The following is a 20,169-nucleotide window of genomic DNA, read 5'->3' on the forward strand; positions in this document are numbered from 1 at the left end:
GTCCTCTGGAACATGACGCAAAACCAAGCGAAGCAAGTATTTACATAGTCGAATCTGATTGGTCCTTTAGTCGACTAATCATTTAATCGTGTTGTTTTTTTCCTTCACTGATTCATAATCTCATTTGTGTTTTTTTCCGCTCTGGAAAAAAAAGCTAAACCCAAGTAAACAAACTTAATTTATCATTTGGCATAAGACAACAACAACAGGACATTCTCCATCCAACTTTTTCCTGATCTCACTCATTAGGCTCATGTGCACGACATCACTCTCTCCTTTTGGGGACGGTGTAGCGATGAGTATATGAGTTTGATCCGGGAATGTGTATGGGAGTGTGTATGGCCAATGAAAACTTGTAAGTCTCATCGCTGCATCTGTGCTTCAGGGGTCGAGTGTCACAGCACCATGGACAGCGCTGTTTTTTGTGTGAGAGAGAGAGAGGAGGAGGAGAGGTGTCTCCTTCCCGACCCAGGACCTTCTCTCTCCCTCTGACCCAATAGGCTAAATATCATGAATTATTAGAAAACAAAGAACTTCTATGTAAAATCAGATGTCCTGCAGCAGTGAGCGCCCCCATGTAGTCCAAACAGTTCATAACAATTCAAGGACCAGATTGGCGGATCTCTGAATCGACTATCTGGGGTAACGCTCTGCAAAATAACAGGAACTCCTCAGGCTCCATCACCACTTGACTCTGCATTTGTCTTTGCTCGTGGTTCATCTGTCACCACCACACTCAGGACGCAGCAGAGTTTTTCCAGGGCTCACACAGATGTCGTGTTATAAATAACAAACTCTGGACTGTTGTGAAAAAAGTCAGTCGGTGAGTTTTCATCACTACCACGATATCTGTGTTGAGCAGCGGTACGAACTAGGCTCCACCTCAGAATGAATGACTTAATGAAGTAAATAGATAATAAACAGCTGTAATGTTAAAAGGAGGCAATCCACAGGTGGGTCAAACAACAGTTAAGCCAGGGCGCCTCACCGTCATTCCCCATGGAAGATAGGATCTTCTCTCTCTCCTCCCAGGGCAAGGCACTAAGTGTGGGCATATCGTCAGGGAACACCGCCCGGTTACGGCCAAGAGCCACAGCTGCACGACGACACACATGTTTGATGCGAGGACCCCGGACTGAGGCCTCTGATGAGTCACTCTCTTGACCCTGGCACACACAAGCACAATACACAGGTTGAAACATATACATACAGTATATATATTAAAAAAAAAAAAAAAACTGATACTGCTATTATAAAGTGTTAGCTACATTTGACCTTGGGAAGTTACATATAATTTGTTAAAAATGTTTCACTGAGTCTGCATTTTTAACATTTATCTGCACACAAATACTGTAGGAGCCTATAAATTAACATACTCCATTATAAAGTGAACTTAAACCCTTTTCAAAACCTGTACTCTCTGTATGTAAAAAAAAAAGGCTAACAAATGCACATTGCACAATATTTAAAAAAAATGTCCAAAAAAAAAATCGATTTTTGAAAAAAAGTAGGCCTAATCGATTTAAAAATCGTCAAAAAAGATATTGCGGTATTTATGTGAATACATTTTTTCACCCACCCCTACAAAAAAAGCTCTTCATCTTTTAACAATATGCAGTACTGATGATGAGTATGTAAAGGACATTTGTGTTTGAGGTGAAAATGTGCTATGACTGCCTAAAACCACTTAATCTTTCAATTAAGAGCGGAAGAACAGATGAGTGTATTCTGTTCAAAGGATAATACTTTCAAAACCAAAGCCGGTGCAGCGTTCTGCATAATGTATGAAGCGTGCAGAATTCCCCTTTAAGTAACATCCTCTGTGGGACTTTCCTATTATCAAGTTTCAGTTTGAGTACAAACACAGATTTCTATTTATAGCAAATATTCAATGCATCGTGTCAAACCCGCTAGCTTGTGGCTTTATAATGAGAATGAGAAAAACAGAGGCGCTTTCTGTTGGGGAGACACAACTACACAGATACAGTACAGTACCACTACTGACCTGAACCTTGGTCTGGTCCGCGGGCTTCAGCTTACTCTTCCCTATCTCGAAGAGCTGCGCTTTGGCCTTTTTCAGTAGTCCCACCACCCGCTTGTCGGTTACAGGCTGTTTCTCTGCCTGCGCCAAAATAGAAGAGACGGGGAGCTGCTGTCTGCTGGGCTGTCCTTGAAGGCTTGCTGTCTGCTGGCCCGGAGCGCTTTGTTTCTCCTTCTCCTTTTCCACATCCTCCGTCTCCGCTCCTTTCTCGGAGGGTCTGCCTTTCTTAGGCAATCGTCCTGCGGCGACGGGCGTGGGAACGGTGGAGTGGAGCCCACGCGCCTCTGAGGCGGCGGTGTCAGAGACCACCTCCACGGAGTTTGACTTTTTTCTCCCTGGAGCCTTTTTTGGAGCAAGAGAAAGAGCATCTTCTGAGTCCCTCACATCCTTCCTCGCTTCCTTCTTGTTCTCCTTCTCCTTCTCGCGGGTTTTCTCGGATTCTCTTTCTTTTTCCTTTGCGGCGGGTTCCTGGGGGGCCGAGGAGCTTTTCTCCTTACCCCCTTTCCCAGCTCCTCGGCCTGTGTCCTGGGCGCCGGAAGGGAAGTGAGGGAAGGAAGCGGATGACGTGGTTGATATAGGAGGCGGGTTTCCTGCAGCCCCTCTCCTGCTCTCGGGGGTCCCCTGTGAGGCCAGGCCGATGGATGGAGTGGAGAAGGTGCTGAAAGAAGGAGGAGTTAAGGCACTAGTGGCGAGTGGGCTTGCAGAGACCCCCGGCAAAGAGCTTGGGTTACTACTGGAGACGGAGCCCGTCAGCGCAGACATGTCGGAGGAGCCTTTCCCGACGGATATCTGGCCTCCGATTTGGCTGCTGCGTCTGGTCATCGAGTGGGAAGGAGAACGCGGATGGCCGCGCAGCGTTGCCGGGATCAGCCGCTTCCTGCGCCGCGACGGTCGGCTGGAGCCGGAGGACGTCTGGTGCGGGGAGAGAGAGCCGGGGGCGCCGCCGGGAGAAGACTGCAGGGTGACCGACTCGAATATCCGGGAGTGGGCCTCGCTGGGCGTGAAGCGCGGCGCGCGGAGCAACGGGCTTCGCTTCTGGAGCGGCGCGTCGAAGCGGGACGACGAGGGATGCTGGTGGTGGGCGTGGGGGTGGTGGGGGGAGAACAGACGGGTTCCCGATCCCGTCCCGCTTCCTCCGCCGCCGCCGCCGCCGCCCGGCGCGGGGAACGCCGCGGGGGCCGCCCCGCCCGCTCCGCCACCGCCGACGCTTTGGGGCAACAGTCCCACGTCTTGGGCCGTGAGAGGGGGAGGGCGAAAGTTGTCGAATATGGGCTTGCGGATGAGGCCCTCCTTGGCGTATTTGGCGGAGGAGAAGTACTGGTGCTCGGGGTGCGACAGGGACGTCCAGCGGAAGGTGGGCTCCCTCAGGATGGAGCGGCTGCGTTTGTCGGTCAGGCCGGACAGCGCCGACGACCCCGACAGGAACTGGGGGATGTTGTGGGTCATCCAGGGCGACTGCCCGTGGTGCTCGCTGATGGCGGCCGTGTTGGCGTTGGCCGACTGGGGAGGCTGCGGCGGGGTGAGGAGAGGGGGAGGGGGAGGCGAGGAGGAGGAGGAAGCCGTGGATGAAGCTTGCTGGGAGTTAACGAGCGTAGAGGACGACATCAGCACCCCCGTCGGCGGGCTGATGATGGGCTTCTTGGGCCCGGCGGCCAGAGCCTCCCTCGCCCTCTGGTTCTGGCTCCCCCGGCCGACCCCCGGCCCCCTCCGGCCGCGGCGGCTCCGCTCCGCCAGGATGTGCTCCGGCTCCGGCTCCGAGGGAGGGGAGGGGGGCCGCGAGCCGTGCAGCAGCAGGTTGCCCTCCCGCTCCCCCTGCGAGGACGGAGAGCGGTCCTCCGGCTCCGACAGGGCCTGCGTGGCCTCGGAGGCCTGGGAGTCGCAGGAGGAGTCGTCCAGGCTCGGGCTGCTGGACCGCGACGACTCGGCGGAGGAGGAATGCTGCGACACGGCGCTGGAGCCGCACGAGGCCGCGCTGCTGCTGAACCGCCCGTTGGTGGCGTTGCTGGCGTTGCTGTTGAGCAGGCCGACGGCCGGCGACGGAACGGTCGGGATGGTGGCGGGGGCAGGAGGGGGCGGGGGGAGGGACTCGACCGGAGCGGCGGTGGTCACGGCGGCGGCGGAGGAGGAGGAGGAGGAGGAGACCAGCGCGGGGGAGGGGGAGGAGGTGGCGGCGGCGAGCTGGGCAGACGTGGAGACGGACGAGGGCGCCGTTTCCAACCGCGGCACCTTCATGTGGGGGGTCGGGGTCCCGAAGCTTCCCTCGTCTTCGATGAAGCGCTTGGGGGTCTTGATGATGCGGAGGGACACGGTGCTGACCACCGGCATGATGAACTGCCGGATGTTCTTCAGCTGCGTCTTCCTGATGCCGGCCTCCATGTTCCCCGTCCCGCTGCTCCCGATGGCTACGGCTTCTTTCTCCATTCTCTTCTGCGCTCCTTTCTTCGCGCGCTGCAGCAGCTGCTTGGCGATGGTCGCGTCGGTGCGTTTCGACGGGGGGACGATCCTGACGGGCTTCCTGTGGCGGGGGCTTTTCCTGAGGCCCACCGTCCTGCCCGGTTTGGAGGGAGACGGGGAGGCCGGCGGGTCGGAAGAGTCCTGGTCCTCGGCTCCGTCCGCGTTCCTCAGCATGGACGGCTGGGGAATGTCCCCCCCTCTGCTCCTGAAGGCCTTGTGTTTCCCCTCCCCGCATTCGACGGAGGTAGACAGCTGTGCGGCAGCGGCAGCAGCAGCAGCAGCCGCCGCCGCCGCCTCGGCTTTGAGCCGCTCGGCCGAGGGCGGCCGCCCGCGCCTGCGTCGGGGCACGCCGGGCAAAGTCTTGAGCCGGGACTTGAGAGGGGCCAGTTTGGTCTCTCTCAGCCTCTTCAGGTTGGCAACTTTGGATTCGCCCCGCCCGCCTTTTGGAAGCTTGGCCTCGCCGTCGTGCGGCTGAGCGGTGCCCAGCGGCGTCCTCTTGGCGCCCTTTCTGTCCTTGTCCTCCTCCGTGTCCATGCCCAGCTCGGAGCCGACCTGCCTGCTGTCCTCGCCCGCCGCATGGCTGCCTGCGCTCCAAGCTTTCTTGCTGCTCGAAGACGGGGGTCGACCTCTTCTCTTTTCCCCGGTGCCAGGCGGCCTCCCGGGAAGCCTTTTCACCTTCTCCGCCGGCCTTTCCTGGCCCTCAGGTTTCGACTGTGTTGGGGAGGGGATGGCGGAGGGGGACGATAGACTTGCAGCAGCTTTCTGGGCAGTGAGGGCCCGCGGGGGTCGGCCTCTGGGCTTCTTCTCCTGTATGAGTGGGCCAACTGAAGAAAAACAGAGACAGAGGACATTCAGTCAGCCATGGACAAACTGCGTACAGGTGTATCGAGACACTATAAGGTCCCTGCCAGGTGAGTAGAGAGAGAGACTTTACCTGAAGAGGTTGCTGAAGGGCTCTGTACTCTTTTCTGTTCAACAACTGTTCCAAATCCTCCAAATGCTTCTTCCTGCAAAAAAAAAGAACAACAAATTGTGATTTAATGCTATAAAACAGCAAAGAAGCCAGGGTTGGTTAACAGGTCAGATTTACAGCATCCATCATGCCACATAATTGACACTTGGCCTAGATGGCGCGACACGTGAGTCAGTGTTGATGTTTGACTCAGATGAGGATCACAGCCTTCAGGGCTATAATGAAATGCTCAATCTCACTGTCCACCTGCTGTGGCTCATACTCTATTGCTCTGGTGTTTCTCTTGAGTTTTGCGGTGACATGCCCGCAGTTGGAGGAGAGGGGCTCAAACCACAACGGACGGTTTGAATCGCAAACATCCAAAAACCCTACAGGGCGACTGACACATCATGCTACGTTCCTGCTCCCTGAAGCAACTGTAAAACTCTTAGGTGGTTGATCATACACACAAAGATGCTCGAACCAAAAAGAAACACATTTACACATGAGAAGCAGAAAAATATTGTGTGGCTTGATGGGTACAACGGAAGAGAAGCCATGTTGTTACCTAAATGCAAATAAGCGGGCACAGCGACCACTTCAGAACATCTCATCCCATTCATTCATCAAACGGTTGCCATGGTGTTTAATAAACACCTTTTCTCCTGAATTAAAGTATTGAATCGACAGCCTGACCCCTAATTCTCAAGACGCTGAACTATTTTTAACTTTGTTTCACGTCTAACCCTGCACCTCCACCTCATTCTTCCATTGAAAACAGTAAAACACAAGGGCCGATTTAACTCCTGAGCCTGTCTCTCTATGTAAATGGGCACTTACGGTAGGTGTTGTTACCTTGGAACAAGTGTGAGAACAAACATTGAAGGGATCTGAACAAAGACTCCTCACCAATTTGCCAGATAATGCTTCTAAAAGGTGTACTGAAAGGCTTTTTGATCTGGCAGATCGACAGCCAACACTTCATCCGTTATAGGATGAAAGAGCGCTGTGTTCTTTGTCGACAAAACATAGGCCCGCCATATTCAAAGAATAACAGCAAGCAAATATTGGAAATTGATTCAATATTTCACTTTCTGCACTACTTAAATGTGTTTTAACCTCCTCTGTGACTTAATTTCGGTGGCTGACGTTTCAGAAAAAAGCCAATGTAACCCAGTGTAAGAAGAACAGACATTAATCTCCTCTCTCATGGCTCAATAGAGCCTTGGGATGTGCGACGGGCAAAGAAAATCATCAGAGGATGATTAACATCTCCAGGATCCTGAGTGTGCCACTACTTCTTGCAATCAGTGTGTGTGGTTAAGAGTGGAGGTGAGTGTGTCATTTCATCATGTTTATTTATAGCAGCGTGCAGGGATGCGGTTGAGGTCTTGTTGGCCCAGTTTGTGGAGCAGCTGCTATCCAAGTGTAAGTCCAAGTGTGTGCACGCACGACTACATGCAAACTGAGAGTTACACATGATGACATACAATGATGCACCTGCAACACACACATCGTGGAGTCTGATTAAAAAAGAAACAGGGATGTACTCTAGAAAACTGTCTTTCGTCTGTTCAATATAAACAAACAACAGTAACAGACAGTCAGTGCTGCTGTTTATCTTTATCTGAGCATCCTCTACTTCTCAGCCTCTTTTTCCTCGTGCGCTTCTCTCCATCTATCAGCCTGTCTCCTCTCAGTGATAGCAGCATCCTCTCCTCTCCTCTCCTCTCCTCTCTGAGCAGGCTGCTGCTCTAGGTTGGTGTTGTTGCAGAGCTGAGGGGGGCGGGGTACCAACGGGCGGCTCTGACTCGCTGTGATAGTGCGAGCGGCAGTCAATGACATCACTACACGCTTCTGTGGGGGGGTGGGGTGGGTGGGGTGGGGGGAGGACTCACACGCACACTTGTTCTTTCATGTGCGTGTGTATGTAGCTCCTGATTCTGTAAAGCCGCGCAAACACATCACACATGGACGTGTTCATAGAGAGAGAGAGAGCACACACCCCCTGCGCGTGAACTGCACTGCGAGATGTAAACAAGCAGAACACAGAAGTGAGGTTGCGGGGGAGGGGAGCACAGGCAAGGCAAGGCAAGAAAGCACACACCACCAGGGTGAAGAAAGGAGGAGGGCTGTGGGAGGAGAGAGAGAAAAAAAAGAGAGAGAGACAAGGAAGCAGCATCTTGACCACATGCAGCATCAACAACAGAGGGAGCGCAGACGTCTCCTGGGAGCAAGGGGGATGAAAGAGGTTTGGTGGTGGTGGGGGGGGGGGGGGGGTTCAACATGCTCGTGCAGAAGCTTGCCAAAACCCAATCTGAACAGGCCTCCCACACACAACAAGGCACCCCCACCTCCTCCCCTCCTCCCCTCCCCTCCCCTTTTCCTCCCCCTTTTATCCCTGCTCTCTGCCATGCTCCCAAACACATACTCAGTCACTCACTCGCCGCTCGCGCACTCGCTTCCCGCCCACCGGCTGCCGAGCGCCGAGCAGCAGCAGCAGCAGCAGCAGCAGCAGCAGCAGCAGCGTGTGAAAACACAAGGCTCGCCGTGAGCTGGGTAGTAGGGCAGGCAGGCAGGCAGGCAGGCGCAGGGAGGTAACTTCCAGACGTAAACAAACACTGTAGTAGAGGAGCGAGGGGAGGTGAGGTGAGGCTCGCCTCTCGACATGCGAGGGGATGAAAAGGTTTTTGCTGAAGACACCTGAGCTTCCTTAACTCTCTTTTCCATCACATCTCCACAGCTGAACGGCTGCACGAGAGCTGCTTGCTTCTGAACAGTTGTCTCATCTTCTGCCTGTCGCTCTCACCGTGAAACCCCGAGCAAGTTTGACTTCCAGCGGGTCTGACTGTCACGTCTCATTTCAATGATCAATACACAAATGGCTTGATGTAAATTCACTGGATAGAGAACAGGAAACCGATCTGAATCATTGCAGAAAGCAACCTCACTTTTTTTTGTTCAGGAGGGGCAGGGGACAGCCCCTGACAGTTATGAGACGGATGTTAATTCGGTTTGACTTGTGATTCTCAGACTGAGAAAGTGAACGGGACTTTTACCATCTTTCAAGTTAGTTAGCGTTTAGGAGAAATCACACTGATTCCAGACGACGGGCTGCAGATCAGGGACCAGTTTCCCGGGCGAAGACTACCTCAGATCACTCATAAAGGCTGTGATGCATCACTACTAAAGGCCGTGACTTGGTGAAACTGGAGGAGTCAAACAACAAAATGACAAAAAACAAGTTCACAAACAAAAAAAACAACAACTTATTGCTCTGTTGCCCTAAAAATTCCCATGAATTGATATGTGCTTTTAGACAGCTTTTATATTCGCGTTATGTAACACTGCAAAGAAGTGAGGGCGTGTATGTTGGGAGGAGTGTACATAGGCTCAAAGTAGAAGCTCAGTCACAAGCAAGGGGGCAGTTGTCGGTCTGAGAAGTGAAGCTCACTTCCGCGTTCAAAAAGCTGCAATCCCCTCGGCTGTCGCTGGGGGCTGGCTCCAGAAGGGAGCAACTCCAATTGAGCCCCATGTTAAAATAGCCGATTTTACAGCTTAAAAAAACATATTTACAGCCTGGTACATTTTTTTTTTTTTTGTCTCAACCGATAGTTTCTACCCCCGCACACACTCTGAGGGGGGTGAATTTTTTTAAAACTCTACTGTTTTACTATTATTAGGTTTAAAGTTCTGGCCAATTAGGGCGCGGAAACGTTGAGTGACAGGTCCAGAGACCGCAGCTACGAGGCCAGTGGGCGGGCTCTCGGCCGGCTAACGGCCGCACCGCTCCAAATATGGCAAGTAGAATCCAACATGGCGCGGTTCAAACCCCCGTAGTAGCGGCACAAAACAGACTCCCCCAAACCAATGGGTGACGTCACGGGTGCTACGTCCATTCTTTTTACAGTCTATGGTCACAAGTCACAACACCAACACTCAAACCAGCACTGGTTCCTAAACTGGTTAGAAACAAATATAAACTGTCTTAAAAACACAAAAAAGTGAAACCACCTTCCAGAATGGAGATCTTAAAAACGCTCCACCGTTGCGTTCCCGGCTAAAGGGTAAAAACGCAAAAGTCTGTTCAGCGTTAAAGCAGAAGTAAGCAGAATGTTTGTGTTAATATAAGTCTTAAATAGTTGTATCTTCCGACAGCAATCACTTACATAGAGTGTTTGGTCTGAAACACGGGTCTGTCAGTTACTCTGCTCTGCTGTAAGCCGAGGAGAAAACTTTTCTTGTATCCTACAACCTTTATCCAATGAGGAGAGAGAACGGCATAAAGGGGCGGTCCTCTCTGTGTGTGCAGCCAAGGGATGCGCGTGAATGTGGTGACGTAGGGACGAGGGCGGGGGCTGCTCACTCCATCGAAGTTAGCCAAAACGACGGGATCACTTACTTCTGCTTTAACATCACAGATTCCACAAACTTTTGGGTCACCGTATGCACGCAGATTTCCCCCAAAAAACACGGAATAAAAAGTGAGAACACAACGCCACTTTTGCGTTTTCTGTTCAGATCGTTTCCATGTAGACATAGCATAGCCTTGGACTATTTTGCAAGTTGCTCAACAGTGCAACCTAGGGATGCACATGTTTAACCGATAACCAGAACTTTGACTGATTAATACTATCAGTTTTTTTTTTATCCAATTAGCTAGCTACTAATGTCAATCAACTCATGGGGGCGTGTCAACACATGCAGACTTCCACTCGTGCCTTCATTCAGCCATAAAAGTTACACAGGAGGACTGACAGTATGTGCCAGTTATGCAGCGCAGTCCCTGTGATAGAAGGTCAGATGACAAACTAACACGGACATCTGCGCGTCTATCACCTGTGAGGACGCTGCCACCGCTGAGCTCTCCAGCCAGCTCACCTGCAGCTCAGAGGAGCTCTGCTGCTCCTCTCTCTTCAGCCTGCTGTCTGGCTGCACTTTGTATAAAGAGTTCAAAATGTGAAGATCTAACGCCACCTGAGCACCGACAGCTGAGCCAGAGTACTATGGATGTGGAGCTGCAATGTGTATAACATCGGCAAGAAAAAAAAACATTGACCTCTCAAATTTTGTTGTATACGTATTCTTTTTTGAGTTAGGACTTACTCTGACTGTTTTACTCAACTCAAAAATTATCAATGGATTTAATAATATATGATAATAATGAAAATGAACTACAATATACCAGCAAATGAAATAAAAATGCATCTGCAATAAATCATCTAATACAAAATAATAAAGCCAACATCAGCCATTCAGACCAGTTCATTGAGAGACCAGCTGCACAGGTGAGTCTTTACTCTTTTGTGAATGAACTGACATGTTTGTAGAAGTCGATGATGAAGTTGTACAGACAATAAAGATCTAACCGAGTTAATAAACAGCTCCTCTGGCTCCTCGGACACAGGCTGCAACAGCTGATGTCACCTCAGCCTGGGTCACTCCTTACTCACATAAACTCTAAACAACTCCATACTGCAGTCTGATTGGACAAGTCACAGCATCAAGAAATATAGCTGCTGCTTCAAGGACATGAGTGGGATTTTTTTTTAATACTACCAGTTCATTCATGAGAAATCATTGCGCTGCACTCAAAGGAACTGAATCAAAAAGGTGAAAGTTTGCTCTGATTGGTTGATCGCCATGTGTCTAGGGTGGGCATGAAGCCAACCAGCAAATAGTATGATATGGCTAATAAGGAAAAAAAAAAACGTATGCATCCGTGCAAGAGCATAGAACAGCAATGGACAGGACGTGCTCTATAGATGACATTGGTACTGCGATCTCGTCAACACGTTCTAATCCTTCACGATCTAATATCGTCTCATCGCCCACCCCTACTGTCAAGACAACAATGTTTCTAATGAGCTTCACGACAAGCCAGGTTACCTCACTTTAAAACAGGAAACAGCCCTTTAACAGTTTGACAGTGTTGTCAAGGATACACTTGGCACTACTTTTCACTCTCCATATAACCTGCAGTTGTAAACATAACCAAATGCATGCTTCTGCTAATGGTAATAGATTACAGTAGACCCCTTTGACCCATGACTTCATATGTTTGTGTTGATTTGCATGATTCACTGTTACAACAAACATCCACACTACTCAGGTAGATGCTCCAGCTGGGAAGAAATGGTGTTTGGTTTTGCAGTTAACTTGGGAAGAAAGTAGATAACCAAACACTGCCTGAGGTTATCACTTTCTAAAATAAGATATCACCACAAACGTGTTAAGTGACAAGCTCCATTGATAACCCAGAGCCTCAGTACGTTTACATGCACAGCTTAATCGAGCTATGTTCAAAATTTTTGTCATCTAATCGGACTTCTGTCCTTGTCCCAGTTAAGATGCAACTGAGAAAATCGAATAACTGACGGGAACGTGTCCTCCTCCTCAACACTAGGTGGCGATATGCGTGGTTTCAGCGGGTAAATACGACCCTCTTTCCAGTTGACCTATTACGTCACATAATTAACAACTGGAGTCAGGCGGCAGACCGGCATTTTCAAACAACAGCAAAATGGATAGTTGTATGCATGCGCATATGCGTTGTCCAGTTAAACTCTGATTAAGGTGTATACATGCCGGAGAAAGTCATATTCCAATTGCATTATCTGGGTGTCTTTGGAGAACTCCGATATTAGTCGGACTAACGCGTTTACATGCACTTCAGTTGTCCAGTTATAGTCGGATTAAGGCGATAATTTGGTTTGCTCAAGAGTCATGTAAATGTACTGACTGTCGGTATGTGGAAACAGCATCATGTCAGCTACCAAACAGTAGCCGTTACTTTGGTGGCTTAGAGCCCGTCCACACGGATACGGGTTAAGGTGTTCACACAAAAGTTTTATATTGTTTTGTCCACATGGAAACCGCGTTTTAGGAGCCGTACAATGTTTTTTTTTGGGGGGGGGAACGGGTCCTGGAGTGGGTCAATTCCAAAAGCTGCCCATGGGTTGCACCACATCTATCTCATTGACAAAAATCTGTCCAGTCGTTAAACACCTGCAGAAGTACTCAAAGCCGCCTATGTGGTAACTCCCTGTACATTAGGTGTCTCCAGGACCGCATTGAGCTATGATGACACAGTCTCACACACACTGTGACAGCTGGTAATAAATCCTCAACATCACAAGCACCCCTGTTTAAAGGGACAACGAGGAGTTTCTATTCGGTTATAAAAAAGTCTCACGTTAATGTGGATGAATCTCCGCTACCCACACTTGTAAATGGGCCCATTTTCGATAAATATATCGCTTTGTCTCTATCGTTATTTTGTTATTATTAGTGGTGGCGGAAATGCTGGGCGAGCCGACCAGCGTTTCTTTCGTGGCGAGTCATGAGAATAACGCAGCTGAATCGCCGTTTATGGTCGGAACTACGACGGAATGTGAACCTCTGACTTTAATTATTGATGAATGAAAACATGAGTCTGTCTTCCGCCGAAGGTCATAAATGTAGTGTGAAAACGCTTCGCTTTCCCAAAACTCCTCGTTGTCCCTTTAATGAAGTATTAGCGCTATAGTAGGCGACTTCCGGCGAGCGTCAGAAGTTATCCACGTCAAAGCCAGAAGGAAAACACACGAGGAGTATAAGAACATGGCTGAGGCAGAGGGGATGGTTGTCAAGGAGATGTTTATGAGTTGACAGGTTAACACTCTCAGTCACTTGGAAGCTCTTAAGGAGTCATCCCTCCCTACTATTCTGAGAGGAAAACATTCATTTGACATGTATACCAGGAATCTGTAGGGTTTACTGTACAGACACGATGCCTCATCCCTTCCTGGAATGTAAACTGGTGATGAGCTCATGCTGCTGTATGCCCCCCTGATGACACATCTCTACAAAACGGCCACAGAGAGGAATTCCAAGAATGGTGCCAACGTATGTACGCGCCACTTCTTATATAAAAGGGACAAGTATGAGTAAAATGAACGGAATTTAAGTTGTAGTCTTAGTCACTTCCCACAAGCCCCTGTTTCCTCCACCGGTGTGAATTACCCTGTAGTGGTGGTGCTGCTGCTGCTGCTGCTTTGTGACCCCCCTGTCAGCCCCCCGAGCAAAAGGTGGACATTTGTTTTTTCCAAGTGTCCAAACACCGAGCGCAACTGTTTCACATTTGCTCGACAGCAAACTCAGATCAAAACAAAACACTTTCCAGGGGCAAGGTGCCTCCTTCTTCCTACGCCTCGCACGTAAGGAGACGGGGACAGCCAGAGGACAAAGATAAAACTGACTGATTGGCACGTGTGCATGGTGTCTCTTTTTGCTCCAACACACACACACATTTAACACTCAAACAGGCTGGCGGGGAGACACACACACACACACACACCCCGCCTCCTCCTACCCACACCAACCAGGCAGCGTGAATTGAAGTTCTAATCAAAATAAAGACAAAGAAGACACGCCTACTCCTGGGTGCAATATAGGGACATAAAGTCTGAGGGACACCCCTTACCCCTTACCGTCGCACACACAAAGAGTAAGAAAGACGACACAATTGCCGCCTTTCTCCCAGTCGGGCAACTCCTAAAGCGGAGGTGAAAGCTCCTTGCCCGCCTGCTGTAGCAGAATAAAGCCGTGGATGGGAGGGTCTGTGACTAATTCTCCTCCCAGCGTTGTCCCGTTGGGAGGAGGGGGGTCGCCCTGCACCCTTTGATATCCCTGCCTGTGCTCTTTCAGCCGCCCGCACTTTGTGAGAGCTAGAATAAAAGCAGACACAAAGCTTCCTGCTCCAATCCACACGCTGTCTCGGGGATGGGTAAGCGGGTGGGGGAGCTGGGTAGGGGGGTGGTTATCTTCCATTTAAATAGGCCAAACACCTGCTGGACTGCAACCCCTTCCGCTCAAACACACCATTTCTCTCAAACCACTGAGGCAAGGAGACATTTGGGTTGATACATCTATTCAGCTGCACTTTTGTATGAATGATTAAACATTGGTAATAACATGTGAGTGGAATAAATGTGACAGAAGGCAAGATATAATGGACCCAAGGACAAAAGCAAAAAAAAAAAAAAAAGATACATGCTTAGGTGGACACTTAGGGTGAGCTTGGGAGTCTGGGGGGTGATAAGGTCACACCTTTACAAATAAGTCAACATGGGCTGCGCTAAGCTCCAAAACAAGCAAACGGCAAAAAAATTTGGCTGGATCAAGAAAATTAATTCTTTAGACACATAAAGCTAACAAATGCCTTCGTTTTGGACAGCGCCAGCCGACAAGCACCCCTTTTGAGCAGCCCCAATAGGCTTCATAATCCATTCCAAAGTGGCAGCTGTCAGAAGAAAAAGTTGCTCTGCCTCTCAGACGGGGTTGTGTAGCGTCTGAAGTGGATTTGGGGTGTTTTTTTTCTGCCTGGATGGAGGAAGGAGGAGGGGTGGGCCAAGTGTCCGGCTGGCATTCTGTTCAGGGTCGCCCCGTGAGCGCAGCAGGCTGCACTGAGCCTGAACAATCCTGCCCAGGTCCTGGCCAGACAGACACGATACTCATTCTCATTGAAATCCCCATGCTGTTGTGTGTGTCTGCATCTTCCATAGGTTTCATGGTTCCATGGGGATTTAAAGGGATAAAATCAATATCACCAATTTTCTACTCACCGTCATGCCAAGGAAGGGTTTGGAGAACTTTCAGAGTTATCAAAACACTTTAGGAGTTCCAGGGGGGTCCGGCTGGCAATGGATTTTCATATAATGGCGGTGGATAGAGTTCACTTTTGAATTGTCCAAAACACACACTATGAAACATCCAAATACCTCCATACTGCTTGTAGATTTGCTGTGAGATGTTCTTCCGTGTTTCCATCATATATCCAATGGCTTGCAACGACAAACAAACATGTCGCGGCAAATCTCGCACATGCGCACAAACATAAACAGAGCCACTGGGAGCTACTGCTACAACAAGGCTAAAAGGTATTTGGATGTTTCATAGTGTGTGTTATCCACCGCCATCATATGAAAATCCGCTGCCAGCCGGACCCCCCCTGGAACTCCAAAAGCGTTTTGATAACTCTGAAAGTTCTCCGAACCCTTCGTTGGCATAGCGGTGAGAAAATTGGTGAATTATGGATTTTGGGTGATGTATCCCTTTAATGGTTCAGCCTGTCTCCACACATCCCAAATGATGCTGTGGTCTCATTCATTGGAGTAAAGGAAGAGAGGACTCCTTGTTATTTTGAACATCACTGACTTAAAAGGACTGCACAGTACATAAAATAAATGTTTCTACATGATATCATGCAGCTATTGTGTAATGCACTAAAGTCACAATTACTATGCTACGTCTGCAGTTTTTATACAATTCAACATGCACTCAGATTTTATGGTTCAGTCTGCCTCCACACATGCACATATCCTCATCAAGTCTCACAGGTATTTCATGGTTCAGTCTGTCCCTATCCAAAACACTGTTACAATGTTGTTGTAACTGTAATGTATTGTTAGACTTTAGTAGTAAAGGCTCAGGGGGACTGCAACTTCCCTCAGAAGCATTTGCTTGCAAAGATGTGTTTTCAAACATAACTCACACCCCTCTGTGATATAACATCAGTAAATATGTATCCAGACTTCTAGAAAACCCGTCTGCTGAATGATAACAGTAGTTTCCACTATCTCCCAAACATCGCTGATACTGTGTGTAAAAATCCAATCATCTCTTAAATTCGTGTAAAATATAGCCTAAAGCCTAAATAATATGTATGCAAATACCGCTGTGCTTCAACCAAATAAGACCAGAAGCACCGGGAGCTGGTGGTAAACATCCCCACACAGTGTACTCCCACTGCAATGAACGCATGCTGCTCATCATGAAGAAGGAAGATGGTAGTTCGCTAAGGCGAACACACCCCCACATCACACGGTCCGTCAAGAAGGGGCTCGTTGTTATTGTAGCCAGCCCTGCATGCGCACTGTCACTACACACCGTACCCTGTCGATATACTCTCACTGCGACTTAAAACACTGCGGGGAGTCGTTTTCAACGTGTAGCCGTGCCTCAGACGTCACCTCCAAGCATTATAAAGCCGATATTATTTTGGTACGAGCTACGTAGTGGCTGTGTAGAGAAGGGGAAAACATGTCCACCTCCCATTTTCCTATGCATCAGCAATAGCCCCAGTGGCTAGCGTGGCGTAGTGCGTAGCATGGTAGCTGCCCTAGCTTAACAGTAAAACAGCAAATGAAATTATTTTCCTGTTGTGTGTGAGCTCCGCCAACTTTAACCACAGTGCTGTAACCCCGCTGCGTGGCAGCATGCTGGCCGGAGGTAAACACAGCCGCCCCCGGAGCAAACCTGCAACTTTAACACGGCTTACGACGGCAGAGATAATGGTGTAGTTGTAGCTGTGAGGTGTAGACAGCTAGCCTGCGAGCTAACCAATCAGCTACGTTAGCCGAGCCTGGCTCATGAGGGCTGACACCTCGCTGCACGCCAGCCTGCCCCGAAGCTCCTGGTGCTCCTGGAGATACTGAGTTATATAGCTCGCAAAGATCATCTAATAGAGCTGTGGAGGTGGCAGGTGGAGCGGATAATGAGCAGCCAGTTCACCCAGAGAGACGGAGCAGACGGACGCTAAGTTCACGTTAGCTAGTTACACACACCACAACTGTGTACTCTGGCTCCTTCAAGTTGACATGTCTTGTTTTCAAACACATTACACGCTACCCCGAGTGTCCCAGGCTACTACACTGCGAGGACCCGCAGTTATGCCACACACACAGAGGGTTAATAACTGTTTTTTTTACTCTATTTGAACCACGTTAACGCCAAATACGGGACGATAACTTTTGCTGTGCGTTGCTTGCTGTGCTGTAACGTGAATTTGAAGGCTTCACACACATCAAGCTAATGTCAAGTGGCTAACTAGTAAACCAGTTGTAGCGGCTCAGTTACACAGCGTACGGCAAGTTGCTAAATATGCCACAGTAGGAGCTGTGTGTAGTTTAAGTTACACTGTCTGTGTAGTTGCGACCACTGAGACAACACCAGGGTCTCTCTCCACAGTGTTTTGGTCGGGCTAGCTCAGCTCACTGACGTTAGCACCAGTCCATCCAGACTGTGTGTGTGGATGTGGATGTAGCCCCGTCTAGTCCCCTCACTCCGCCGAGGAGGAAACTTTCTGTCCAGAACAACCGAGGAGATCTGGTAACCGTCTCTGGGGGTAACGTTATGTGTTTTGTTTCCAACTTAAAAGTTAGCGGTTGTAACGTTGTTCCTGCGGGCTTTATTAAGGCCACACCACCAACTCAAAGTTAACTGAGCATCCTGGCAATGACAAGTTTTCTCCCTTCCCCTCACACACACACACACACACACACACACACACAGCCCCGCTGAGGAGGAGAAGACGGTCAACGGTTGTGGCACAGTAGTAACCGTTAGCTTCTTCTCATCCGGCGCGTGAGTGAGTGAGTAACGTTAACCAACGGCTGCGGGAGAACCGAGCCCCGCACCGGCTCCACGGGAAGAGGCTCCCGGGGCCACCGGCACTCTGCCCCGGTCTCGTCCCGTCCTGTGCTGTGCTGTGGCTTACCTCCCCGCTGCTCGAGTCGCTCGATTCCCCCAAAACATCCCGAAATTTCTGCAGGTTGCTCCCGATAACCGAAGAGACCTGTAGTGCAGCATCGAACCCGGGTCCGAGCCCCGCCGCGTTGGGCTGGGCTCCCGGGACGCTCCGCAGAGAGGCGGTAACCCTGATCCGGCCCGCTCTCCTCCCGGTACCGGAGTTGCTGCTCCCTCCGGGCCGAGCGGGGAACCGCCACCGACAGCTGTGCGCCATTTTACACTCTCTGCCTGTCTGCCCTGCGATCAGAGATACCTCGGTGGGCGGAACCCTAACCCAGCACTCCACATAAACAACCTCTAAACAGCGCTGCGCTCACTGGCCGACACGTCGTTATGCAGGTTGCGGGGCGGAACTAAAGAAACCCCGACAATGCATTTTCTCAGCGGCCCTATTCAGGCTCTTCATGGCTGAATCTAAATCAGGTTCAGGGGCTTTGCCCGGGAAATGAGCTCCGCACTTGAATCACACAAGAAAAGACCACAGACCGTTAGCTCGCAGACAGTGAGATTTCTGCAACAAGGGAAGTGGGACGCTTTTTATAAGGTGACACAGGATTGAAATGGGCTGAAAAAGCAATGCCGTTTTATTGTAATAGTAAGTTAACTTTATGTATTCAGAGGCGCAGCAAAGAATTGTGTGCCCTGTGGGAGACATTGCTCTATTGCTCTACTCTTGGCAAACACCACCTGTCACAACTACTTTTACAAGAGAAAATATCTGTAAAAAACAAACAAAAAAACTACTGTGAAAATGCATGGTGTTGATTTATTTTGCCTCAATGCACTTTCTTCTTTTCAAGGACAATTTCTCAGCTGGCTTGACCGCAGTCAGTGGCCACTGGGTAGCCTATTTCTCTGCAGGTTCTTCAGGTAGGGCTGGTCAAATTGATCACAAAGCTAGGTGACTTGACCTGTAATACCCCAAAGATTATTTTGTAATGAGAAACAATGGGATTGATGCAAGAGACAAAACAAAATAATATTTTCAAATTAGAGGAACTGGAAAATGTGGCAATTTGACACTTTGCTGCAAGATTTCTTTATGACGTATGGTGTGTGCATCCATATTACCATGTGAGGAGCCTCATTTGGGAGTTATTTCACATGTAGGCGATTGATAAAAAATGAAATATTAAAAGTTAAAGTAGCACTATCGCAAATTCCAATACTTTATTCGGCCACTAGATGGGGCAGTGGTGCAACATCCTAGTCCTCTAGCGATGCAGTTCAGGAGGTGGCGCTACACCGTTGGCTATATATTTTGTGTACAAATAGTTATGGCTCCCCTGGACCTATTTATTGCATATTTCAGTTTTTTTTTTATCGCTATAGGCTACTGCTTTATTTGCGATAGTGGTACTTTGAACTCCAACGAAAATGTACATGGGTACTTTTAAGTTTTAATGTAAACCAAGTTTTCTCTCACCTTTAAAAAAAATCTAATGAGAACCATCAAAAGCACATCAGTTTGGTAACATTCCTAATTAAAAATACCTCCATAAGGTTGACATCCGTACTCAGTTACTTTAAACTCAAAGAATCCTAACATGTAGGCTATTCATAATAAACCAATGTCAGATAAATAGGCCTACTGAAAGCTGAAGTGTTGTTCCTGTCACTTGAGTGTTTTTTGATAATGTATAAGGATAATATTGGGTTGTTGTTAAACACCTGAGATATGTTAACCACACGTGTGATGTGTGGCGCAAAATAAATTATTCCGAGCTCTTAAAAGTCCTAGGGGGGTGGGGATTGTTAGTGCATGCAGTGCATTGGCGGCTCAGGGTCTTAAGAATTTCACATACAGCTGCTACTACAAGTTGTTTGGAAGTGTCTTTGAAACATAATATAGTGAGTGAAAAACACCAGAGATAGTTCTGTTAATAAAGAAAAAAATCAGACATTCATATTACCCTTAAGGTTGAATTTACCCCAACCTTGTTCTAAATCAATAAGTATCACCATCTCCTCATTACTTACCATTGGAATTTCCTCACACTCTTGTGTACATTCAATTGGGGGCAGATGATAGAAATGCCTGTGAACACATCCTCTTGTCTAGTATACGTCCAGCCAGACACAAGACTCTACATTTGTATTAGATACAAAGGTACAAATAAGTCCATCCCTCTTTCTGCCCCCAGCCTCCTCT

The 20,169-nt window shown here is 49.1% G+C and overlaps 1 protein-coding gene across 3 annotated transcripts in view; it reads right to left on the reverse strand.

Annotated features, from left to right (window-relative positions):
- Positions 1-18,311, reverse strand: part of kmt2a (lysine (K)-specific methyltransferase 2A) — a 50,785-nt gene extending 32,474 nt beyond the window's left edge. For all 3 annotated transcript variants that reach the window (XM_085796540.1, XM_085796538.1, XM_085796537.1), the window contains exons 1-4: positions 17,986-18,311; positions 5,430-5,502; positions 2,006-5,319; positions 989-1,166 (exon numbers count right to left, since the gene is read on the reverse strand). In XM_085796540.1, the coding sequence (XP_085652666.1) occupies positions 989-1,166; positions 2,006-5,319; positions 5,430-5,502; positions 17,986-18,231 (3,811 nt within the window). In that variant the 5' untranslated portion in view covers positions 18,232-18,311. The remainder of the gene's footprint in view (positions 1-988; positions 1,167-2,005; positions 5,320-5,429; positions 5,503-17,985) is intronic.
- Positions 18,312-20,169: the final 1,858 nt, after the last annotated feature.

This window comes from Trachurus japonicus, chromosome 13 (assembly GCF_045865225.1).
Source record: "Trachurus japonicus isolate A0001 chromosome 13, Traja_1.0".
NCBI lineage: Eukaryota > Metazoa > Chordata > Actinopteri > Carangiformes > Carangidae > Trachurus > Trachurus japonicus.